Genomic DNA, 27,446 nt, shown 5'->3' on the forward strand with positions numbered 1-27,446 from the left:
ACTGCCGTGGTGACGTCAGCGCCCATGGCTCTCTGAAGCCTCCAACACCACAGCGTGACGTCTGACGTGCCCCTGAACCTGCATGTGCTGTTATCTATTACACCCAGGCCCCTCCCATAAACACAGGTTGTAACCAACCTTCAACTGAACGTGGAATCCCTGCAAAAAAACAAAACAAAAGGTAGGTATTCAAAACTCTGCTCCACTCCTTTGCTATGAGACTTCCGAAAATAGGCGAGTACAGTTCTCATTTAACTTCAGAAGTCCCAGACTAAGTAAATAGAACCATGGCCAAGCATGCGCATTACTGATCCATTCATTCGGAGGAACAATGGACCCCCACTCTTGTGATCATGGCGGTTCCATCAATATTTGATCCTTTAACCTGTGATATGTTGGTTCAGTTGTGTCACATCTTGTGTGCCAAATGATAACAGGGGCAATGCCTGCAGGACTCTTGTGGATTCATTAGTTATCGGATTAAAAAAAAAAAAAAAACAGAACCCTGTCCTGGACCATTATTGGTCACCCCTGTTTTTTTTGTTCCATAGTCTGGGCAAAATGCTCCCCATTGTCAAGATCTCCGTTTTTTTTATTTATATGTCTTAAACCAGTCGATACTTCGATCCATTTGAACTAATAGGCCAAGAATGATCAGACTGTTGACTTCATAAGTCAACAGACTGATCATTCTTGGCCTATTAGTTCAAACGGATCGAAGTATCGACTGGTTTAGGACATATAAAAAAAAAACAGAGATCTTGACAATGGGGAACATGACTTATGAAGGCATGGACCATATGATCCATATGGATATGAACTTCTCAACATATAGTAGGTACTTAGGAGTGGTGGAGATCGAAGGGGGGGGGAAAGAGAGAAATATAATGGGTGCACATGTTTTTAAGCAGGTCTGTTAAAAACATTGAGGCTGGCGGTTCTATGAGGTTTCCGACAGATTACACAAATTATTTTTTTTCCGAATGAAGCGCACATTTCCTGAACGACCTCACTCTAGGGGAATGGTGTAAGCTCAGAATGATTCCAGTGCAAACAACATTGGAAAATTCTCTGTGTTCTGTAATCTATTCATCATTATAAGAAACAGCTGATGGATCGGTGTAAAGTAGGGATATGTTATAAGGTCTCACTGTTATTGTGAACAGGAATGTTCACCACATGTTACCCACAGCTTGGCCCTTAAAGAATGGAAAAACCCTACAGGACATCACATACTGCGATAATACTGTACATATGGTGCAGGGTTCATAAAGGCAAATAAGGACAATACATTACATTATGTATCTTGTATTGATTCTGCATATTGTATTTCTTTACTTATCTTCATTTATCTTTCAGTACTTCTTGCCGATTCAGCACTTGATTTGTTGACTTGCATCCTGAAACATTTTGTCACTATACCAGGCACTGTACCCATAATGTCATGTAGGATAAACTATCCACAGATTTAAGCGCTTTGTGGTGTGTCGGACAATAATCTTGTTGGTGGTTTTAAGAGGCAACCAACAGAACAGTGAGTGCAACTCTGGATTATAATACAGGCTGTAATTCAGGATCAGATAAATTATGTCACCTACACAGTGATGCCACCAGCAGAATATTGAGTGCTGCCCTGGATATACAGGCTCTTGCTCAGGATCAGTAGAAGGTTAGCATTGTAATTTTGTACCCAATGGGTAGGATAATACGCAGCAAAATTCAGCATGTGTGACTCCATTTTAAGAACTGTCCATTATAGGAGAAAATCTCCATAGAAAACATATGCTGCTCTGGACAGTTCCTAAAATGGACAGAGATGTCAGCAGAGAGCACTGTGCTCATGATGTCAGCAGAGAGCACTATGTTCCAAAAAGAAAATAATTTCCTCTGTAGTATTCAGCAGCTAATAAGTACTGGAAGGATTAAGATTTTTAATAGAAGTAATTTACAAATCCGTTTAACTTTCTGGCACCAGTTGATTTAAATAATAAAAGAAAAAAGTTTTCCACCGGAGTACCCCTTTAAAGAGATTAGAGACATTAGTCACGTTGTCGCAACCAGAGTCTGGTGGAACATCAGTCATACTGTGAGGTCCCTGGTCCCAACAACTCAAGATCTTGTCAAGTAACTGTTAATGTTAAGTAACCCTCAATGCAAGCCTATGGGAGGGGGCGTGACATGCGATTTAGTGTTTAGAAAGCTACTGGCAGCAGTTTTACTGGACTAATGGATTTACAGTATGCTGGATTTTTGCCGGTTCTGGCTTGATGTGTTATCTCCACCACTATAAGGATCATTTATTGGCTTTCAGTGCTAGTTTTATTGTTTTCTGAAGTCATATGCTCTGTGTATTTATTTATTTTTTAACTCATGTCCTGTTTTCACATTTTAGTATCAAGTTTAGTATCTTGTATTGGAAAGTTCATCTGGTGGATTCTTGAGTTTTTGCTTATTTTTTGCCTTGACAGTGAATGATATGTGCTTTTATGAATTCCTTGAGCAACTGCTGGCTGGTCTTTCTGTTTTGCCTGACCATGAGTCCTGGGGGGTATATGAGTACTAGGAGTTTTTGTTAGGTTACTATACTGGAGAACCAGTCACCTTTTTGCTTCCTGTCAACATGGTTACATATTACCGATTGATCAACCCATAGGCAATACACTCTACAGGCAAAGGATTTGCACAATCATTACCTCCATAAGGGGTTGTCTTCAGTTGGACCTTTGGGGCCCATTACTATATCACAGCCCAGACCCCCTGGATGAATCTCTGTCATCCTCTGAACTATGGTTCCCTGGGTCCACCAAAGGATTTTTCTGAGGGCTCATCCTGGATCTATTTAGATTAAAATGAAGTGGTTCTGCACATTTTAGTACAGTGTTCTGCTGTCATTGCCCATATGGCTCATACCATTAACACAGACTAAAATGTTATTAGTCCTAAAAAAGAGTTACTAGTCTCATTCCCCCAAATATATTTGACCCAGCATCAGGAGACAATCTACGGTCAACTTCACATGGTTTTTGTTCATAGGCTTGTTTTGGCCCGAGCCCAGTTATCACACGAAGTATCTTTGACTAGTCTGATCCTGGACATGCTCTTAAAGGGGTACTCCCGTGGAAAAGTTTTTTTTTTTTTTTAATCAACTGGTGCCAGAAAGTTAAATAGATTTGCAAATTACTTCTATTAAAAAAATCTTAATCCTTCCAGTACTTTTTAGGGGCTGTATACTACAGAGGAAATGTTTTTCTTTTTGGATTTCTCTTATGTCCCGACCACAGTGTTCTCTGCTGTCCATTTTAGGAACTGTCCAGAGCAGCTTATGTTTGCTATGGGGATTTTCTCCTGCTCTGGACAGTTCCTAAAATGGACAGCAGAGGTCAGCAGAGAGCACTGTGGTCGGGACATAAGAGAAATCCAAAAAGAAAAACATTTCCTCTGTAGTATACAGCCCCTAAAAAGTACTGGAAGGATTAAGATTTTTTAATAGAAGTAATTTACAAATCTGCTTAACTTTCTGGCACAAATTGATCAAAAAAAAAAAAAAAAAAGATTTCCACGGGAGTACCCCTTTAATATTAAGTTTATAAATGAGGAGGCAAACACTGTATAGTCCAGAAAAACATCATTTATACATATATGTACATATACAAAGAACGCAAAGTCTAAAACAGAAGTATCAGCAATGAAAACTCCCTTTTAACTCTTTGCTGCTAGCAGTGGCCTACAACACAACGCACTGCGAAATTCTGTTTTGCAGCAACAGGGTTAGTACAAAACGAGCAATAAAATATACATTTTTTTAAAAATTTTAATACACTTTGCTTTTCTTGAAAAATCCTCATTGCACATGCTTTAACATAAAACTGTGTAAAACAGGCAAAACAACTTACAGTAGTAGCTTCTCAGGTTAGAACTGACTGAAAAGCCAGACATACAGAGCGATCTTGAGTAACATTTCATGTGACCAGTGTCTTCCCCTACCCTTCCATGTATTCCAAATATTATTTAAATAGGTTCTCAGGGATTAGAAAAGCAATGGTTACTTTCTTTTAGAAACAGCATTCCCCCTGTGTACAGATTGTGTGTGGTGTTGCGGCTCAGCCCAATTTACTTATTTAGAGCTGAGCTGCAATACCAGACACAACCTGTGAGACAGGAATGGCACTGTTTTGGAAGAAGTTAGCCTTGTTTGTCTAACTCTTGTCAAGATAATGACTCTTGTCATAATGTGACCCTGATGACCCCATGTAAAAAGCAAAGAACAATAACTTGAATATTGTAGACTAGAAATTTAAAGTGTACCAATCATTAAAAAAATTTCATAAGTCAGAGATAAAACTAAAGATTTTTAGGAGTCTCTCCAAGCTGTGTCATGTGACCAGGATGGATCCATAATGTACTGCAAGTCTATGGGACTGTCCTGCTCACACAGACAGAGCAGGAAGAGAAATGTGGGACCACATGGTTCTCTTCCCACTATTTCTTCAGATAAGTTTGAACACTCAGACCCCGACCAATAAAAAAAAGCTTGAACGAGACCGCACCACTTCACTCAGCCATGTTAGATGCATGGACTGACTAGGTGGACAAATTCCCACCAAACTTCCAAATATGTAAACATATTGGCCCTCATTTACTATTGGAAACCCGACTTGTTTTGTTGGTTTTTTTTTTTGGCGCATCTTTGTGTGCGCCATGTCGCAGACATCGTGCGCCAGTCTGCGATACGATGCAACATTTCTTCCCGACGGACCCGATGTGGATTCTCCCAAACCCGAAAAAGGGGCGTAACCCGACATTTCGGAGCTTTCCCACGTATTTATAAAGGTTTCCAACCCGAACTTGTTGAATTGTTGTGGATTTTTTTTTTAGGTCTTTGTCAAGCTTGACAAGGTCTTTGCTGGAACAAATGTGAATTCACAAAGTGGATGCTGGACGTATACTGTTTACACATTTGGATTTTCCTAGGACAGATCAAAAGTATTTTTTATTAAAATTTTTTATAAAAAAGACAGGTACACTTTAAATTAAGTACACATTTTACTGGTGGTCGTGGTCATGCTCTTGCCCCATTTTCATCTTTTCTTTTCATGGCCTTTAATTCTAGAAGACAGATCGGAAGTGGAGATATCACCAAGATTTTTGAGGACCATTTTTTGTGATACTAACTGGTAAGGTATCAGAACTGTGGGGACTTCTGGAAGTATCTGGTGATGTCCCCAGTATGATGGTGCACTCAACCGGTTGACTACTGACCTAAAGTGTTCAATGGAATAAAATGTTATTACTCTTAGCACTAGCTTCAGACTGAGATCCATTATTGGTCTATCAATTGCTCTGTGCAAAGATGGCAGCCCATGGATTTCTCCATCTGCCAGGTCCTTTGATTTGATTTTTGAGAGGGCAGATATTTGAGTATCTAGACCCATGTTCCCAGACCTACAATCCCCAATTGTTTGCCTAACTACAACTCCCAAAATGCCCAGAATGCAGCTGACTCTAGTCAGGGTATCATGCAAATAGCAATAAGAGCCACTGGCTGGGGAACAGTGATTTAGACCTGGCAAAACTACTGGACAATAGAACCCTGAGATTTAGATTAAGGAAGAACAGGGAGGAGGTCATCATAGAATACCAGGTCTGGGTAGGGTAAAGGGTCAAAAAGGAACAAAATAATCAATCAAAATCACATTACTAAATTCATAAGGTATAATATATTCTGATTTTTTTTTTTTACTAGATAAGTATAATAAAAAACATGATAATGCTAAGTATATGACATGTTATATTTACATAGACCTTTATAATACAGTATACGTAGAGTTTTATGCGCACTATGAGTTAAAAATTTGTTTAGGATACATGACATCAGTATTCTGTTATCTGTCTGTCATTTCCCTCCCCCACATCAAGATTACATGTAGGACGGGGTCCTGTCTAACATCACCAGGACACTTCTGAACACCCATGCCTGTTCCAATATCCGTCAAGTAAGTACACATACTTCTTGAATACTCTGTACTACTGAGGACTGACTCCTTCTACAAATAGTCTTTGTCAACCATTATTTTGGTTGACAAAGATCAGATCTGTCCATCCTCACTAGAGTGGTCATTGCCTTCAACAAATTCCAGTCCTTCCACTTGTCTCCATTCCATTGATTTCCTCCCATCATGTAACATCTCCCTGCTCTTCACTAACATCATCGTAAGAGTTAACAGGTCACTTTCCCCCACAAAGCCAGAACATTCCTCTCCTGCCGATGTCATCACTGCCATGATCTGCTTGGCTACTTGTCATTCGGTTCTCATTTAAAGATCCGGTGCCAAACAGAGATTGAGGAGTTAAACCAGAGAGACACAGCTCACGTGCTACTAGTGGTGGGATTTGCAACATACTTGCATGTTTTTTTTTTTTGCATCTGATACAGCAAGAAGTCCTATGTAAGGATGAGCTGCCAAAAAACAAAAAAAAATCCCTGTTGGCTGTGAAAGAAATCTAGAAAGAACTTGCAATAATGAAACATATTTCAGTAATGAATATACACCCTAAACAGGTTCAAACAATGAATGTGAATTCCATCAACACACATGGTTTCTCTGATACACCCTGCACAGTGGAGACAGGGGAACATGTGCAGAGGCCACCATAGATATAACCCTTCATCTGTGCAGTTATCAATCTTTACCAAAGCATGGAATGCTGTAACAATGCCTAAAAAACATAAAAATATTGGTGAAACAAGGGGAGGTATCTTATCAATGACACTGGCCACCACTGTTAGGCTCACTAGAGTGCATGCCATTTCAATGGGAAGAGGGAAATGGGGGAGGTCAATGTTAATGCCGCTTATCTCCATAGAAAACTATAGGTTAAAATGGATCTCCAACACTTTTAATCTATTCCCCTATGCAAAGGATAGGGGATAAGTGTTTGATAACAGGGGGTCTGACCACTGGGACCCCCTGCGATCTCCTGCTCAGCACCACCGTGTTCTGGAGATTTGTATTTAGAACACCGGCTCTCCTTGTATGTCTGTCTATGGGAGAGACAGAGGTACATAAGTGCTGTACTCCGGGAGGTGTTCGCCAACGCCCTGTGCGCAGAGTGGTGGTTGCTCCGTGCATGAGGATAGACAATACACAGGGCAGGAGATCGTAGGGAGTCCCAGCGGTCAGACCCCTGCGATCAGACACTTATCCCCAATCCTGAGGATAAGATTAAAAGCCCCCGAGTTTCCCTTTAATCTAGCCTATAATAACCCATAGAAGAGGTGTCATCAAATTGCCATTAGACAGATCTTGCCAAAATTGACAGAAGTTTAATCTCTCTGCCCAACCTTTCACACCATGCTATTATATATTTTTATAGAGGTCAGAGCTCCAAATCCCTTGCCAAGACAGGGTTTTAAGGGAATCTTTCAGATCTAATTGCCGCTGCAGACACAGTTGTATAGCTGTTATGGTATAAAGGAATACAGTGCAAGGAGGGGGATGGGAGGTTGGGCGGAAGGAGGGGGGAGAAGGTGTGCCTGGATGTGGCACTTAAGCAGCTTGACTCTGCCTCCTTGACACTTGGCTGAGAAATAAAAAGGCAATTTTAGAAATTTGGCAACTACCATCAGCTCCAGGAAAGGTAGAGTTTACTTTTATAGTCTAACATCTATCCAAAATCCTTTAGAGGTGACTGCAGGCAGACAGAAGTCTATCATTTATATGCAGGGGATTTAGAGTTCTGTATCAGGAAAAACAAAGCTCTGATCGCTACAAAGGTTTACTAAGAAAGTATCCAGCACATAGTTTGGTGTTCAAAGATGGACATTTATGTTAAGGCTTTGACTGTAAATCAGAATGCAGGGCTGGCACATAGCATCTCACTGTGACCCACAACCTTAACATTACACTGTACCATTGGCCAAGTTAGATACTGCCTGAGTGTCTCCCAAATAGGGAGACTCCAGCTGTTGCAAACTATAACTCCCAGCATGCCCAAAAAGCCGTTGACTGTCCTGGTATATTGAGAATGGTAGTTTTGCAACAAAAGGAGGCTCCCTGTTTAGGAAATACTGGCCTAACGAACATTCTAATATTTCGAGATTTGTGTGACTATAAACCATTGTTGTTTCTATCTTAATTTCATGGTATTGGAGACAGTCAGTAATTCAATTTAAAGAGACAGAATAAAATATTAATTTTACCACAATATTAAAACCACTGTCAGTAAATATATGCACCCTTATGTTATCAATCTTATGGGCTTAGTAAGGGGAAAGCATGCTACACATCTGATATAGGCAGAAGTACAAAGTTTAAAAGGAATCTTTGTATAAATATAGTTTATATGATTAAAGAGAGCACCATCACCAGGCGTGGGCTTAAAAATTCAGTAAGTCACCACCTTTGGGTAATGCTTGCCTGTTATCTATGGCCAGCAGTGTTGGCTGTGTTTTCTTTAAGCTTAGCCCAGTTAGAACTTAGCTTAACTGTGGAGTCTGAGGTAGTCTACAATCCACCTACTGTTTTATCACAGGCTCTGTCCCACCTCCATGTTTTACACAGCAGCTCTGCCTAATCTGACTGGCTGCTATACATAGGCACAAGCCCATCACCAACTGATTGATGATTTTCAATAACAGAAAAACTGAATTATTTTATACTACAGGAACTAAACCACCAATAAGAAACATATTATCAGGTAATGGCACACATACACTAAGCCTGGAGTTCCACCTAGCAGTATAATATTGGTTAATCTGGTAGGCATATGTTAGCACCAGACTGTTTTACTGGTCCACAACAGACTGTGGTATTAAATGCCCCTGGGGAGGGGGGGTCTGTAGAGGTTAATTACAATGACCTGCAGTTAAATACATTCACAAATCCAGTATCTTGTCCAGTAATAACTACCCGTGTCAGGTTTTAATACTGCTTGGCCTAGCAGATGTGTCCTTAAAAAAAATTCAACAACCTATAGAGAACATTTAGCATTTTCTCACCAAAAAACAAAATTAGCAAAGCCAGGATGCTTTGCGAGGAGTATAGGGTGCTTATTTGTGTTATATGGAATGCTGTGTGTTATTACACTATCTCTTCATGTATACAATGCATCGCACCAAGAATAAGCTGAGAATCTGCTCAAGGCCTGGAAGAACAAGAACATCCACCAATAACAAGCCCTCTCCCCACTATGGCTGGACATGATGACTTTAATCCTAAGGTTCAACCACTATGGAGACTCTGTGGTGTCCAGCAAGGGGTCTTTCCCAACAATATTTCATGACCTCAAGCTCTTCCAACTAGCAACGAAGAGTTTTCACTGGAAGCTAAGTAACACAGCAGCAAAGAGTCTTTGACATTAAAATTTACATACTCCCTCCCCCTACATACAATGTGCAGACAACATTTTACAAAAATTTTACCAAGAAGGACGTCCTTGGACTATCTGTAAACTTTTCTGTCTTTCCATCAGGCCAATGCATCTTTCATCATACATACTTACAAGCATATAGTAAGGCCTGCACTTCCCCTTTCTTTCAGTACCCTCTCTTTCTCTACCCAAGTCCCACCCCCCCGTTATTTGATAGGTAAGGTCTGTCCTTGCTTGAAGATCTGCCCTTTGCAGTCGGCCAGCCAGGGTAACGCTTTATTTGGCTGCTTTTTTTAATTTTTTTTAATTTCCAGTGACATCCTATCCCACACTGTCAACCTTAGACCCGATTCGACTGAGGGCAGTGGTGGGTGCTGTAGGCCAAAGAGTTGTTCTCTGGAGTCTTCTGGGAACAGCGGTCTTGACAGTTGTCTGAAAGGGAACCTGGAATTAAATAAGAACATAACTATCAGCATCTCTACAGACTACCCTCGCAATACAATGTACAAATAGGTATTTCTAACTATAGTTGCTAGAAATGACAAACAAGAGCATGGCTTCAAACAAGAGCAAGGCTTGAAATGCGTCAATTCACATAGAAACATAGAATGTGTCGGCAGATAAGACCAATTTGGCCCATCTAGTCTGCCCAATATTCTGAATACTTATGAATAGTCCTTGTCCCTACCTTATATCTATCTCTATCATATAGAGATAGGTATAAGGCTATCTTTCAGATAAGATAGGAAGATACTAATGCTTTCCTTCTCATTGCTACTGGAACTGTAGTGCGTTCTAGGTTAGCAGCCATTAAAAGATAATATAAGGAAAAAGCAGAATATCCCTATACCAGAAATTATCTGCATTTAAAGTCTACATTTCAAACCTTAGAAAAAATGTCCAATTCCAAAGTTGCTCATACCTAATATAGAATGATATATTGGAATCAAAGGTCTTCCATATGTAGTTTGAACATTTCAATGTGAGTCGTAGTAGCAACAGAAATCTCTCTCAAATCTTTCCCAAAGACTATAATTTAAAAGTGGGTTCCAGCCTAGAGAATGGACAACTTAGCTCACAGAGGATTGCCTAGAATTACATAATGCAGCAAACCCTTAGCTATAAGATATTACTTGAAAGAATTAATCTTTGAGTGTAAATAATAATGTCCCCATTCAATGACAATCAATGTAGATCTTAAAAGGGAGAGAATCTGTATAACAAAGATTGGAGCTGTAGGGGATGTATATGGGCAGTTTGATCGACAACCCAGGGGGCCCATAGCTGCCCAAGGATTCACATTGAGGTTTTATGTCGTTTTTGCTGCAAAATCGTGCAAAAATGCAAATCAATCAGTGACACACAGAAATCATTTAAAGTACAAATGTGTGTAGGACCTGAACAAATATTTATACATGTATATAAACCCTGTTACTGTATAAAGAACTGCACAGATATGATCACATGTACAAGTTCTGAAGCTAGGGGGCAGAAAACCAATGCTCCACAAGGGAAGACAGCGTTATCTGCTGTGTGTAAGTGTCTGGGATCTGGTGCCTGTATAAGATTAAAGTGTCTGACCTGAATCCATATTAGTTTAGGGGTCTGGTATCCATTCTGGGATCCGTATTAATGGGTTCTAACTGAAGTCTGTTTTAGATCAGGGGTCTTGCCAGGGGTCTGATTTCATTTAGGGGTATGTATTTTCTTAGGAAGCCTGGACAGGTTTTTGTCAGTTCCTGTGTCTGCATTTAGGAGGGAGGGTCTGGTCTGGGGTAAGTATTTGATTAGGGGGGTTTGCATTTTTTATTTAGGGGTCTGCTCTTGGGTCTAAATTAAAAGGTGGCCGCGTTTGGGGAACCGCCCACGGCCTATGTTCTGCTTAATCTGCCTCTGGATTAAAGAGCCAAACTAAGTTCAGAGGAAAAATTCCATTGGGTGTCACACTTGGCACCACATTTAGCACTATTTGGGTTCAATTAATGGGTGCAATGGTGCCGAGCATCTCAGGTTTGTTAATATAATGGAAAAATCATCTAATCTTTAAGGTTCTGTTTTGTTAATAAACCTTGTACATCTGGTAGAACCTTAGGATATATGTAATTACAGAAACATTTCTGGAATTTCTCATTGAGGTTGCAGAATGTGTACTATGGGTCACTATGGGTTATGTCATACCACTGTGGCCTATTCTGCAGTACATAATTCCAAGAGCTGAGAAGACACAGTCACATAAGCAACCATTTTGTACTTATTTATGGCGTATTGACCCCTGTGCACATACAAACATCTGCTTGACCTCAGAATATGCTGTATGTAAACCTACAATAAGTATGTAGTGTATGCACACGTGGTGCCGACTACTCCCTGGGTAAATACATTTTAAGAAGAAATTCTCTGCACGAATGACTTGGATGTAACAAGAAGAGGCTGGAAAGCTCATGAAACAAGAAAATCAATGCCAGATGTAGGGACTGCAAGCTCTGCAATAAAAATGTAAAAAATAAAAATAAAAAAACAGCTTTTCATCATGGGCATATAGGAGTACCATGATAGTGTCAGCAAAAAAACAAATAAAAAACTTTATATTGGTGAATGACCAGGTTTTTGTTAGGAAATCCCTTTAAATTCAGTCCCGTAAAACTGTATATTGACTGTGCCCACAAAAAAGTGCTACCCCAAGTGGTGCAATACCCTATTTTAGGTTAGATGAAAGAAAAAAGCAGATGTTTCTGTGAACAGCCATTCATCCTGCACTTATAGACCCAGTATAATGTTGGATTGGCAATTTTTTTTTTTTTATTGTCAGGTCACTTCTAGCATTATTACCAGTATAAAAAAAAATCAGATTTTTTTGCACAGGTATCAAGCTGTTCTAATGATCTGTAAGTCAATAGGGGAACTGATCAAATAAATTTACTAATTTCAAGGGGTGGAACCTGGGAAAATCCAGGCTAAGAGATAGTGGATTGAGGGAATTTTACTGCATGATTTTTATTTTTTTTTACAAAAAGGACTTATTTTTTCTTTTTTGTTTAGTCATGAGTTTTTGATAACATTCACACGTTTGCACATTGGAATGGAGGCTACATGAGGACAGCAGCTGAGCCAGCAGAATCATGGCACTGCTATGTATGCATTTACTGTACAGCGAACATTCGGGTATATTCTCTCGCTCTTGTTCTGTCTTGGAATCACACAAAGCTGATATTCCCACTGGTGACAACCTCTGGCCTAACCTCAAATTCACATACATATTCATGGGAAAATCCTGCCGGCTGGGACACGCTTGTAACGGATGACTGCAGCGCTGAGCATTTTACGTTGTTATTTTAGGTGTGAGCAGCTACAGGGAGAGAGCTCAAACAAACCATGTCCAACACAATAAGCTCTTTTCAGTGCAGTGAGCGGGCACTTCTCCGTGCACAATGAGTTCACACGTTTGCAGCTCATCGAGGGGCCACAGGGCAGATGGATAATGGTGGCTTTGTCCGCCGGCCACACGTGCTGAGCCATATTATCAGGTCATCTCTGTTCACAGTGCTGAATCCCATGGTAACCCATGTCCAATCTGAAAAGAGCCCCACCATAACAGATAAGAGGTCCTTTAGTCTAAATATAAAATGAGAAATTAATTTTGAATACGGTACAAGCTAAGAGATGACAGCTTCAAGTTACAGGCCCATAGTCATAGGCTGTACCACTGAGGGATTCTAATGACTTTCTGATTTAAGTCAGGATCGGTGTTGTTATGGAGACCTCATACTGATCCATATCTTTAAATACATCAACCTATTGGTTTGGATCTACACACAAACTCCATGACAACATTTCACCTAACAGATTCTGACAATAGGTTGTCATCAGAATATCTCAGTAGTGCAGCCTTAGGCATTGGGCCTTTCTTTATAATCATATGTCAGCCTAAAAGATGGAAACATTTCCCATTTTTATTATACACTAAGGCTTGGTTCACACATAGTATTTCGGTCAGTATTTTTAGCCACAGCAGGATTAGAACTGACACAGAGAAAAACTATATTGGAAAGATTTCTACCTTTTTCTTTGTTTTAGACTCACTCCTAGTTTTAATGTCACAGATTCATAAACTACCCTTTAGGATAGATAAAATATAATTTTGAATCAATATAACTAAAAAGGTACCACAAAGATTCGGTTCTCGGTCACCTAGACAATTACAAACAATAAGTGCTGCCAAAATAATACATATAGGCCCTCATTTACTATTGCAAACCCGACATGTTTTGTCGGGTTGTGCGCCAGATTCTGTCACATTGCACCAGAAATTGTGCCTGTGCCAGAATTTGCGCCAGAATTGAAAAAAAACCCGACTAACTCTCCATTTTGCTGAGAAAACCCGAAAAAGAGGCGTAGCCATTGGGGAAAGGGGGCGTGGTCTCTGAAAAGGGGCGTGTTACTGACATTTTCACAAAAACCTAACATATTCACTAAGGTTTCCACATAAAATGTGGTTGATTTGAACTGAGGAAAACCAGACAGATCAGAACATGTGTAAAAAAAAGCAAAGTGTAGGGAAAGTGGAAAATGTAGGGAAACCTTAGTAAATACCGTGGAAAATAAATTGTAGGGAATTAAAACCCACAAAGAAACCTACACAACACTCTTAGTAAATCAGGGCCATAGTGTTGGTGATATCCAAGTGGTGTGTTAGTGAGGGTATGATCAGATAGATATGATGATGCACATAGGTAGATGTTCAAAGATTAGTTGAATTGGTCCACAGATGGAAATGGAACCTTGGGGAAGGGGAGGGTAAAAGTGCCCACCCTACAGAATAAGGCCCCCCATATCACTGGCCCTGCCTTTTGAGGGACCCATCTCCTTAACAGGATGGCCTCAACTATGGTGACGTTCCCTCCTTAGCGCAAATATGCACAGGACAAAATAATAAAATATGTGTCAGGAAGGGGATAAGATTACAATGATATGTATTAGATGGAATGATCAACCCTGAACACAAAAAGTATTATAATGTGTCAAAAACCCTACAGTGTTAGCAAAAATAATGTACAAAAGATTATTAAAAAAATGCTGTCTGAACCCAATAGATGTTGGGTACAGCTAATTAAGTTCTACATCCCAGTATTAAAGGCTAGAAGAGCCTAGAAAACAACCAACACGTTTCTACTGCTTGATTGTATAGCGGGTTCATCAGGGATAGGGATGTAGATATCTAGTATTAAAAATAGTTGAGGTGACTGTAGCCAAAGATGTAGCGGGTGCGATATGAGATGATAAAATAGAGTGGTTGTTAGCAAAGTGCAGGATGGTATGGTGTGAAGACAGATGATTATTGTTATCATGGTAACTTAATCAATCACCATATATACACCTGCAATTGCATACAGCAGATCAATAGAAAATAGCTAAACCTACAGTTATAACCAACAGATAATATCATGATATATAGCAAATGGTGCATTAGTATATGCACCTGCAACTACAACCAGCAGGCTAGGAAATAATGCAAAAAGACAAAAAAAAAAAATTGTGCAGTCCCTGGTCAATCAAAGTGACTCCGGTCAGCAGTATCATCCTGACTGCTGAACATGGATGAGACCCCTCCTGACTATACACCATTGTGAGCCAAGTATCTTTCTATACCATGATGGCGTATAACTGCATATATCATGTGTGCTGAGTTACATCTTTGGGTCAGGATCTAATATATATTATTTGATCTGGTCTATCGATTCACTGTTAACTTGGCTTCAAAGTTGAGCCATAGTAATTTGTGTAGATCTAGCTCTATGTAGCTCTTTGTGACATTTCGGGGTTACTAGCTCCCACAGCTTGTTGCAGTATGATATAATGTACTATCACTTTGAATGACCAGGGACTGCACAATTTTGGTGCCTTTTTGCATTATTTGCTAGCCCGCTGGTTGTAGTTGTAGGTGCATATTCTATTGCACTCTTTGTGAGTCAGCTGGATGCATATTCTATTGCCACATTTGCTATATATTACTATATTATCTGTTGGTTGTAACTGCAGGTTTTGCTATTTTCTTTTGATCTGCTGTATGCAATTGCAGGTGTATATATATGGTGAATGATTAAGTTACCATCATAACAATAACCATCTGTCTTCACACCATCCTGCACTTTTCTAACAACCACTCTAATATTTTACCATCTCATATCGCACCCGCTACATATTTGGCTACAAATGCTTTTCATACATACACTCCCCAAGTGAACAGTCTATTTATGGCATTACAGACTACTATCTAGGTACCCTTACAGTCTCATCAACTATTTTTAATACTAGATATCTACATCCCTATCCCTGATGAACCCGCTATACAATCAAGCGGTAGAAACGCGTTGGATATTTTCTAGGCTATTCAAGCCTTTAATACTGGGATATAGAATTTAATTAGCTGTACCCACCATCTATTGGGTTCAGACAGGCATTTTTTTTATAATCTTTTGTACAATATTTTTGTAAATAAGTGTTATCACTTCACCTCATTTTTGCTAACACTGTAGGGTTTTTGACACATTATAATACTTTGTGTGTTCAGGGTTGATCATTCCATCTAATACAGATCATTGTAATCTTATCCCCTTCCTGCCACATATTTTATTATTTTGTCCTGTGCATATTTGTGCTAAGGAGGGAACGTCACCATAGTTGAGGGACAGTGATATGGGGGGCCTTAGTCTGAAGAGTGGGCTTTTTTACCCTCCCCCTTCCCCAAGGTTCCGCTTCCATCTGTGGACCAATTCAACTAATCTTTAAACATCTACCTCTGTGCATCATCATATCTATCTGATCATACCCTCAATAACACACCACTTGGATATCACCAACACTGTGGCCCTCATTTACTACTGCAAACCCGACATGTTTTGTCGGGTTGTGTGCCAAATTCTGTCGCATTGCGCCAGAAATTCTGTTTGCGCCAGAATTGACAAAAACCCCAACTAACTCTCCATTTTGTTAAGAAAATACGAAAAGGGGCGTGGCCACTGGGAAAGGTGCGTGGTCTCCGAAAAGGGGAGTGTTCCCGACATTTTCACAAAAACTCAGGTTTCCACATAAAATGTGATGGATTTCAGCTGAGGAAAACCCGACAGATCAGAGCATGTGTGTTTATGAATCTGTGACATTATATTGGATCTTGATTGCCAATCCGCTACTCTGGGTTTTGCATATTTCAGTTTTTTCGGACCTGACCATTTAAAACCGCTTCTTGTTTCTTCACTCCTGGTTTTAGCTAAAACATGGTCCAAAAATCTATATGTCAACCTAGCCTAAAAGGCCCTGTCTTTACCAGTAAAAAAGACAGACCTGTTTTGCAGCAGTTTTTAGCTCAAAAAACGGCCATATTTTTCTCTAAAATAATGGCCATTAAGTAATACAATGTAAGCATTACTTGGTGTTTTTGTAGTAAGTTTTATTGAATCCACTAACTGGAAGAATTGACAACTTTTATACTATAAAACATCCAAATAATAGCCTTGTTTTCATACAAAAGAGAGGAAAAGAAACTGTGTGATCATATCTGTAAAGACAATCTGTCAGCACAAAGGGCATTAAAGCAAGGGCAGGAGGACATGACATACATTTTAATAACGTTCCTTAGCTATGTTCACACACCAGAAATTCTGCATGGAATTCTGCTGCAGAATGTCCGCTGCATGAATTCCATTAAAGTGAATTGGCTATAAATTCATGCAGGATTCCATGCAGAAATTCTGCTGTGTGAGCATAGCCTTACCATGTGATGTTGCAGCAAGTGAATAGTGTAAATGACTGAGCAGCATAGAGGCTTTTATGTCACTCGCTGCCAGGTCATCGACGCCTGCAGAGCACGATTACAAGCAGAGATTTTTGACTAGATGCAGCTTGGTCTCTGCGCGATGACTACTTAGACTTTATAAGCATACCCCGCGTGCACGATTAGAAGTATTTTTTCAGGCATTTAAACCGCTCACTTCCTGTAGGAACATAGAATAGGAAACTGTATTAAGACATCTTTCATGCCTTGCCCTTAATTTTGAACCCTCAAATGTGCTGACAGGTTCCAACAAAATTGTATTTCCACAAATATTATATCACACGCATGCCCACGTCTATTTGTGCCTATGTTTGGTCTGCTTCACTGCAGTATACAATGCATTCGGAAAGTATTCAGACCCTTTCACTTTTTTTGCACATTTTGTTATGTAAAAAAATAAATAAAAATCAAGCTTTCATTCTACACTTAATACCCCACAATGACAAAGTGAATACAGAATGTTAGACCTCTTTTCCAATTTATTACCGTGTTTCTCCGAAAATAGGACTGGGTCTTATATTACTTTTAGCCACCAAAAACACACTAGGGCCTATTTTCAGGGTAGGGCTTACAGTACGGTATGCATTAAACAACATGGCGGGTCCACTGTATTTACACCCCCCCCCCCCATTATTATGTGATGGGCGCAGCTCTGAAGCCCAACGTCCCCCCCCCCCCCCCCCCGACGGTTTATCAGCCCAGCACCCCACATCGGGGTAATAATAGTTTGTCACTCGCAAGCGCAGCTTCTCTCCCCCCCAAATAATGATCGCCCGCTGCACTGTATCTATTCCTGTGCCCAGGCTGCAAATAGGGTATTACAAAACAAACTTTAACTTACCGTACCTTCGTCCTCCGTTCCCCCGTTGCTAAGGCACTGGCCTTATGGTCCCTCCGCTGTTATCGCTGCTTCCTGGTGTTGGGACGTCACAGAGCCTTCAGCCTATCACCGGCCGCAGCGATGTCCCGCCTCGGCAGATGATAGGCTGAGCCGACTGTCATGTAAGAAGCTGGCCAGCTTCTTACATCACAGTGGGCTCAGCCTATCATCGGCAGAGGCGGGACATCGCTGCGGCCGGTGATAGGCTGAAGGCTCTGTGACGTCCCAACACCAGGAAGCAGCGATAACAGCGGAGGACAGTGAGGCCGGTTCCTTAGCAACGGGGGAACGGAGGACGAAGGTAAGTTTAAGTTTGCTTTTTAATATTTGCAGCCCGGGCATTGTCTAGATCAGTGGTCTTAAACCTGCGGACCTGGAGCTGTTGCAAAACTACAACTCCCAGCATGCCTGGACAGCCGTTGGCTGTACGGGCATGCTGGGAGTTGTAGTTTTGCAACATCTGGAGGTCCACAGGTTGAAGACCACTGGTTTAGGTCTTATTTTCGGGGTAGGGTTTATTGCAGCCCACCCTGATAATACAGCTAGGGCCTATTTTCGGGGTAGGGTGTATTTTCGGGGAAACACGGTAAAGAACTGAAATATTACTCAGTACTTAGTTGAAGCCCCTTTGGCAGTGATCACAGCCTCCAGGTTTTTGGTCCTGGATTCCCCATTACATAGACAGGGCTGTGTCTTTCCAAATCATGTCAGATCACCTGAATTTACCACAGGACTCCGATCAAAGCATCACAGCAAAGGGTCTATCTGGGAAGACCAGTTGATGTCAATCTCAAAGGTTTTAAATGCCCAGACTCATCTGACCTTGCCCCAACAATCAGCACCATGGGTTCTTCTAAGCAGTTGCCTAGAAATCTGAAAATAGTTGACGCTCACAAAGCTGGAGAAGGCTATAAGAAGATAGCAAAACGTTTTGAGATGTCAATATCCTCTGTTCGGAATGTAAATAAGAAATGGCAGTCATCAGGAACAGTGAAAGTTAAAGCAAGATCTGGAAGACCAAGAAAAATATCAGAAAGAACAGCTCGCAGGATTGTGAGAAAAACTATTCAAAACCCACGTTTGACTGCTCAATCCCTCCAGAAAGATCTGGCAGACACTGGAGTTGTGGAACACTTCCCCTATAAAGAGATACTTGTACAAATATGGTTTTCAGGGAAGAGTCATCGTAAGAAAACCTCTTCTACGTCCTCACCACAAAAATCAGCGTTTGAACTTTGCAAATGAACATATAGACAAGCCTGATGCATTTTGGAAACAAGTTCTGTGGACCGATGAGATTAAAATTGAACTTTTTGGCCGGAATGAGTAAAGGTACGTTTGGAGAAGAAGGGGAACAGAATTTAATGAAAAGAACCTCCGTCCAACTGTTAAGCATGGGGGTGGATCAATCATGGTTTGGGGTTGTATTGCAGCCAGTGGCACAGGGAACATCTCACGAGTAGAAAGAAAAATGGATTCAATAAAATTTCAGCAAATTTTGGATGCTAACTTGATGCCATCTGTGAAAAAGCTGAAGTTAGCGAGGATGGCTTCAACAAATGGATAATGATCCTAAACACACCTCGAAATCCACGGGGCATTACATCAAGAGGCGTAAACTGAAGGTTTTGCCATGGCATTCACAATCTCCTGACCTCAACATAATTGAAAATCTATGGATAGACCTTAAAAGAGCAGTGCGTGACAGACAGCCCAGAAATCTCAAAGAACTGGAAGACTTTTGTAAGGAAGAATGGGCAAAGATACCTCAAACAAGAATTGAAAGACTCTTGGCTGGCTACAAAAAGCGTTTACAAGCTGTGATACTTGCCAAAGGGGGCAGTAGAAGATATTAACACTGCAGGGTGCCAAAACTTTTGTAGACACATTTTTTGTTTTCTGTTATTTTGAAAGTGTAAATGATGGAAATAAAATCTAACTTTTGTTGACATATAAGAATGTCTAATCTGTAATTTGATGCCTTTTGGAGATTTTTCCATCTTTCCTTGGCTTCTTTATGCACATTAATACAAATTTTTACCTGGGGTGCCCAAACTTTTGATCCCCACTGCACTCATTGTGCATGTTAAAAGTGTGAAACAGGCCTTAAAGATAGGCTTGACTCTTTTCAGCTTAAAATGGCTAGCAATGGCAATGCTAATCGGAGGTAAGACTGACTAGAAGTAAAAAAAACAAAAGACGTCCTTTATTTCTCGCCTGCCACATGGCGTCTGAGGTTTGGCTACAATCACTGCCTAATGGTGGGTTAATTAGAAGTGTCACAACATTTCATTGTTTCCATCAAACAAGTATAAAAACAGCTTCCATGGAACAAGCGAGGAAGTAATTATGTATAATCTATCTTAGTGCTACAAGCGCAGGCTACAAATTCTACACAACTCATGAATGGAATTAGCTAAACCCTAGGAAGTTAGCGGATGTTCAAAGGGGATCAACTATGGAAAGGGGTTTGCTATATTTAAGGTTTGTCCTGTGTTTTCTCACATTCAGGCTTATTGATGCAGTTTCTGCAGCCAAAGCCAGGAACAGATGGTAAAAAGACAAAAGGTATAAAAGACTCAGGTTTCTCTTTTTAAACTCATTCCTGGCTTTGGCTTCTAAAACTGCATTAAAAAACCTGAATGAGTGGGGGTGACGGTTCCATTGGACCCCTTGATTTTCCTTTTGCATTTATCTACTAACACCTTGGCTAAAAAAATGTTTAAACTGTTCTTGCATATTGTCCTGGCTGCCAAGACCTTTTTAAAAAAAATGAAAGAAGTGATCTGATTGGTTGCTATGGGCAACTCAGCAACTTTTTCTCTGGACAGGTTTCGATAAAACTCCCCCTTATTCTTACACCCTTGCCTCCTCATAGTTATTCTAAATGGAGCCCTGCCTTGATACATCCGCCTTTACAAGTTTGTAAGCATCTCTAGTAGTGGTTGCAGGTATTCAGAATTTGATCCCAGCCTGTATAATGATATATCATTTCTTGCATATAGTCAATACAATGAAGAACTATTCTTGGGTCAGCCCATATTACACATTAGGCATAAACCATTCAGACTAATCTGGCTCCATGCAGTATCCTAATCGGAAGTGAAAGGCACACCCAATGGTCCAACTGGAGTCACCCCAGAATTTTCAGGCTTTGAGTGGGGTTATGTTTTATAAAATATGAATACTTGGCTAGACAAGCTGCACTGAGCACGTCTATGTCTCAATCCCATTTCATGTTCATAAATCGTTCTGACTAAGTCAGCAGTATGAAGTCATTGCACTGTGAAACTCTCCAAAATAAATTAACGGCTCAGAGTTTCTGCCAGACGTCTGGTCTTCATAAAAACATATATATACTAATTTACTTTTGTTCTCAATTTTATTGTTAAGATTCAGGCTAAAAAGAGTATAATAGCCTCCTTTTTAATAGTAATGTATATTACTTCTGAAAGGGAAACTGCCATATAATGGTATTAAAATGTATCTGGGGTCAGGAAAGTAGAGATATAAGGGGTTGTTTTCTGGGGTCTTTTCAATGTTTATCATTAGTGCCTCGTGCTTTACTATGAAATGGCAGCTGTGCTGTGGTCAACACAGTTCTGCACTGTGAGGGTCCTAACAAACAGCGGCTCATTTCTCTCTTGGCTGCCTGTGAGTGTGACATGGAGCAATATGTGATCTATGTTTCAGGCTTAGAGCGGCTCTGTTATATACATTCGCTTCTTACCGGTGCATTTAGCAATATGATGCAGCCCTCTGTGTCAAACAAGAGTTACTTCCGTTGGGCGGTCCAATGCATTCCTTTGGAATATCCACTTAACTACATGTGCACTTAGGGGGGTTCCCTAGCACCAAGAAAGCTCCATGAACTGTTAATGTGAAGCAAAGTAAAATTCTTACAGCTACCATGAGGGCAGCTCACTGCTGTTTTATCATTTAATGGGATCTTTGTAATTCCCTATACCATGAGCTCCCCCTAGTGGTGACTGTAGGTCAACAAAAAATTATTGAGTAAGGATTTTTGGACAATTTAAAAGAATAAAATGAAACTACTCTTAACCTGTGCACCATCCCAAACCACTGGTGTTAATCTTACCATTTCCACCATAAGCACCTAGGAGCTTGGACCCCCTTAAAAATTGTGCTTTTGCTTCAGCTGTGTGTTCATGATACAACTATCAGATCAGTGCCCTATTGGCCTTTCCCGCAGATGATCCCCTCTGGTTGAAGCTTCTAGTTACCTACTCTAGGTTACCTCTACATCCGAGGCTCTTTACTCGAGCCAATATGCTCTGCTGTGGAACCAAGTCAAAGGGTTTCTGAAAGTCCAAGAAAATGACTTCAGCTCCAACGACAGCTGTGTTATAATGGAAGAACAACCACGAGACATTGCTCAGAAACATAAAAAGTATGGAAGCAGGGGAAGGCAAAACGTGAAGCCCATAAAAGTGAATCTGACTGATTATGGTCTGTCTGAGGGTTTTATTCCGAATTAAATAGTTTAGTTTTACGGGTTTTTGCCAGGGGCAGGTAATGAGAAGGTAAGTTATATTAAAAACAAAAAAAACATACCACACTCATTCCCTGGTTGGACCTGATCCAACTCTGTGCCACTCTATAGTCCCAGGCAGAAGTGACCTGATGACATCACGTGACTGCTGAAGCCAGTGAACGGCTGCAGTGGTCCTGTCATCAGGGATGTCATCAAGGTGCAGCACTGGACCAAGAGCAAGTGGAGAGTAAGTATGTTTTTTTTTTTTTGTTTTTTTCCCCCCCCCTTATTACTTGTGCCTGGAAAAACTGGTAAAAGCCCCCACCCCCACCCCTTCCCCCAAATAAGGGGATTTCCATTTACTGACACCAAACAGATATTAAAATGGTGACAAAGTATATTAGAAGTTTGAGCTTTTCATTGCATGCTTATCTGGATTCTGCTTACTGTACAGAAGGGTGTAAATACTTTACATAGCTAAATCCCCTTGTCATTTTTCTTACACTGGTTCTGAGAGGATTATTGATCAAAACCTGGAGAGAGGAAAAGTTGTCCAGTTGCCCATAGCAACCAATCAGATTGCTTCTTTTTGTTTTCACCGTTTTGATTAGACAAAAAGAAAATCCATTAGCACCCATTAAGACGTAACGTTTATTTAATCTACTAAAATGAGCCTTTCGGCTGGTAGGATAACAAGGACTTCAGTGTCACTGAAGACAGGGTGGGGACAGTCTGTTTCATGGTCTCTGGTGTTCTCCGGCCTTATCCTCCGTTATTGCAAGGCGCCATGAAATACCTGCGCTCAACGGTGATGTGTACAGGAGGGCAAATAATAGCTTTTATTATGTGCCCATGTATATTTTATTATACTGGTTTAACTAAAAACTGCCTGTTTACCCGTTTCTGTAAACATCGACAGTCACTTCAGATAAGAGTTGGAGCAAAAAGAGTTACTAAACATATGGGAAGCAGTCACAGCAGTGATCATAAAGTACTAATCTTTAGGAGACTAGAACGCGTTAGATCCAAAGGTAGAGGACAAGAGAAAATACTTAGATAAAAAGAGGCTGCTTGGATCATTTGGACGGATGCACTAGACCGCTCGGTCTCAACAACCTTAGTGAGTTAATGGTCTTCCTGAACCTGCGTCAGTTCATAGTATTTTTCCCCTTTTCTGCCCCTTGTATATGGTTATATATCATATATTGCTTCCTTTCTTCTTGTGTTTTGTCATTTCTCTTTTTTTTTTTGCAAATCTGTGCATAGGCGAGATCTGCCCACCTACACACGTCACTAGGGAGCGAAGGTATTTCATGGTGACTTGAGGATAAGACCAGAGGAAGCATGAGAACGTGAAACAGAGGGTCGCCATGATGTCTTCAGCTACTCCGAAGTCGTTTTTATTCTACCAGCCGGTGGGCTCATTTTGACCTTAAGGACACAGCCCATTTAGGCCTTAAGGACCGAGACAATTTTATTTTTGTATTTTCATTTTTTCCTCCTTGCCTTCTAAGAGCCATAACTATTTTATATTTCCATCCATTTTGCGCGACTAATTGTACCTTGTAATGATCACTCATTATACCATAAAATGTATGGCACACAAAAAAATGCGTGGGGGAAATCAAAAAGAAAACTGCAATTTTGCTAATTTTGGAGGGGTTCGTCTTCAGGCTATACACTATATACGGTGAAAATGATTTCTTTTTTTCTGTGGATCAATATGATGAAAAGGATACCCATGTTTACATGCTTTTCTATTATTGTACTGCTTTAAAAAAAATTACATTTATGCACGTGCTTAGTGTAAAATAGGAAAAGGGGATATTTACATTTTTATTGGGGGAGGGTCTTTTTCACTTTTTTTTTTTAATACACTTTTTATGTCCCCCATAGGGGACTATTCATAGGAATCATTAGATTGCTAATACTGTTCAGTGCTATGCTACCCCCTGATGACAGCAGGAGAGATGTAACAAGACCTCTGTCAGCCATCTTGGATGATTGGATCACCACGGTCATGCTGCAGGTGATCCAATCAGCCATTTAAAGCACCTAATTACAGCAGATACCGTGATCAGTATTGATCAAGGCATCTGAGAAGTAAATGGCGGACATCAGCACGATCACTGATGTCCGCCATTAGCTTAGCGGTGGGTCCTTGGCTGCTGATAGCAGCCAGGACCCGCCATGCATGAAGCGAGCACAACTCCTATGCTTGGCTACATGTATAAGATGTAAATGTTTTTTTACCTGCCGAGATTCTTCCTTGTGTGTATCAAAGTCTGATTATTGTTGATGCAGTAGTTCCACCTGCGATGTTCTCTGTGCCTGGTGCTTTAAAAAAATTAACCTGTTCAGTACCTGTACGCCCTGAGTCCGCTCCCTTTCTTTAACCCGGGGCCACAGTATGGCCCCGCGTCATAGTGGGTCGGGACACGTGGCTAATAACGCGCGGCACTGATCACGGTGCCGTGCACTATTCACCCGTCTAAAGGTGAAATCGCGGCGTCCAGAACAGCTGTAGGACATGAGGAGGGTCCCCCTACCTGCCTCCTGGCGTTTGATCGCCGAATGACTGCTCAGTGCCTGAGATCCGGGCATGAGCAGTCAAGCGGCAGAATCATTGAGCTATGTTATCCTATGCTATAACAAAGATCTATGTAAAAGATCATAAAGCCCTATGGGAGCTATAACATTGCAAAAAAGTGAAGAAGAAAAAAAGTGAATTAAGATCATTTAACCCCTTCCCTAATAAAAGTAAGAATCACCCCCTTTTCCCATAAAAAAAAAAAAACGGTGTAAATAAAAATAAAACATATGTGGTATCGCCACATGCGGAAATGTCCGAATTATAAAAATATATCGTTAATTAAACCGCACAGTCAATGACGTATGCGCAAAAACATTCCAAAATAGCGTATTTTTGGTCACTTTTTATATCATGAAGTAATGAATAAAAAGCGATCAAAAAGTCAGATCAATACAAAAAAGGATACTGCTAAAAACTTCAGTTCACAACGCAAATAAAAAGGGGCCCTCATTATAGGGATCGACCGATTATCGGTTTGGCCGATATTATCGGGCGATATTCACGATTTCGGACGTTATCGGCGATTACCTTGCCGATAATCCGATAATGTCCCGCATCCTGGCCAGAGGATAGGGGGTTGGACTCAGGAGGACCCCAGGACAGGCAGGGGGAGAGAAGCTGGTGGTGGCGGCGGTTTCTGGCCCCGCAAAAGCCGCTGCAGTTCATTGATTTAACCCCTTAAGGACCAGACCAATTTTATTTTAGCATTTTCGTTTTTTCCTCCTCGCCTTCTAAAAATCTTAACTCTCAAATTTCCATCCACAGACCCATATGAGGACTTGTTTTTGTGTCACCAATTGGACTTTGTAATTACATCACTTATTTTACCATAAAATGTACGGCGTAACCAAACAAATATTATTTATGTGGGAAAATTGAAAAGAAAACCGCAATTTAGAAAATTTTGGAAGGTTTTGTTTTCCCGCAGTACACTTTCAGGTAAAAATGACATGTTTTCTTTATTCTGTGGGTCAATACAATTAAAATGATACCCATGTTATATGCTTTTCTATAATTGTACGGCTTAAAAAAAAAATCTCAAATCATTTTAACTAAATTAGTATGTTTGAAATTTCCCTATTTTGACCACCTATAACTTTCTCATTTTTCCGTATATGGGGTGGTATGAGGGCTCATTTTTTGCGCCATGATCTGTAGTTTTTATCAGTACCACTTTTACTTAGGTTTTACTTTTTATAAATTTTTTATAAATTTTTTTTGGAATAAAAGATTTAAAAAAAAAAAAAAGTCCAAAATTGCTGCTCTTTTGTATTTTTTTACGTTTACGCCGTTCACCATACGGGATAATTAACAATATATTTTAATAGCTCAGACTTTTACGCATGTGGCGATACCAAATATGTGTATTAATTTTTTTTAACGTTTTTTTTTGGGGGGGGGGGGGGTAAAATGGGAAAAACTGACGTTTTACTGTTTTATTGGGGGAGGGGATTTTTCAAATTTTTTTACTTTTTTATTTCACATTTTTTTACTTATTTTTTTTTTTAACACTTTTTATGTCCCCATAGGGGACTATTCATAGCAATCGTTTGATTGCTAATACTGTTCAGTGCTATGTATAGGACACAGCACTGATCAGTATTATCGGTGATCTTCTGCTCTGGTCTGCTCGATCTCAGACCAGAGCAGAAGACCCCGGGAGACGGCTAGAGCCAGGTGAGGGGACCTCCGGCCGCCATGCTGGATGATTGGATCCCCGCGCTGCGGGCGATCTGATCATCCATTCAGAGTACCGCACTACCGCAGATGCCGTGATCTGTATTGATCACGGCATCTGAGGGGTTAATGGCGGACATCCGTGCGATTGCGGATGTCCGCCATTACCGGCGAGTCCCTGGCTGCAGATAGCGGCCAGGACCTGCCGCACATGACGTGAGCACTGATCCGGTGCTTGCGATCATGGTGGCGCTTAAATGTACGTCCTGGTGCATTAAGTACCACGTCACCATGACGTACATTTACGTCCATTGTCGTTAAGGGGTTAAAGCGCCCGCTTTAAATCAATGATCTTGCAGCTGCTTCTTCGGGGAAGGGGGGTGAGGAAATAGCCGATGACTTATTATCGGCTATCGGCCTGAAAGGCCACAGATTATCGATATCGGCCCTAAACAATCGCTTTCCGTCGATCCCTACCTGATACCGCCCTGTATGTGGAAAAAAAAAGTTATAGGGGTCAGAAGACGACAATTTTTTACCTTTACATTTTCCTGCATGTAGTTATGATTATTTCCAGAAGTACGACAAAATCAAACCTATATAA

The 27,446-nt window shown here is 40.5% G+C and overlaps 1 protein-coding gene across 4 annotated transcripts in view; it reads right to left on the minus strand.

Annotated features, from left to right (window-relative positions):
• Positions 1-3,610: 3,610 nt before the first annotated feature.
• The window catches only part of CAMK1 (calcium/calmodulin dependent protein kinase I), a 171,238-nt gene continuing 147,402 nt past the window's right edge, over positions 3,611-27,446 (minus strand). For all 4 annotated transcript variants that reach the window (XM_056524701.1, XM_056524700.1, XM_056524702.1 and 1 more), the window contains exon 12: positions 3,611-9,813. In XM_056524701.1, the coding sequence (XP_056380676.1) occupies positions 9,710-9,813 (104 nt within the window). In that variant the 3' untranslated portion in view covers positions 3,611-9,709. The remainder of the gene's footprint in view (positions 9,814-27,446) is intronic.

The sequence above is a fragment of the Hyla sarda genome, chromosome 6, assembly GCF_029499605.1.
Source record: "Hyla sarda isolate aHylSar1 chromosome 6, aHylSar1.hap1, whole genome shotgun sequence".
Lineage (NCBI taxonomy): Eukaryota > Metazoa > Chordata > Amphibia > Anura > Hylidae > Hyla > Hyla sarda.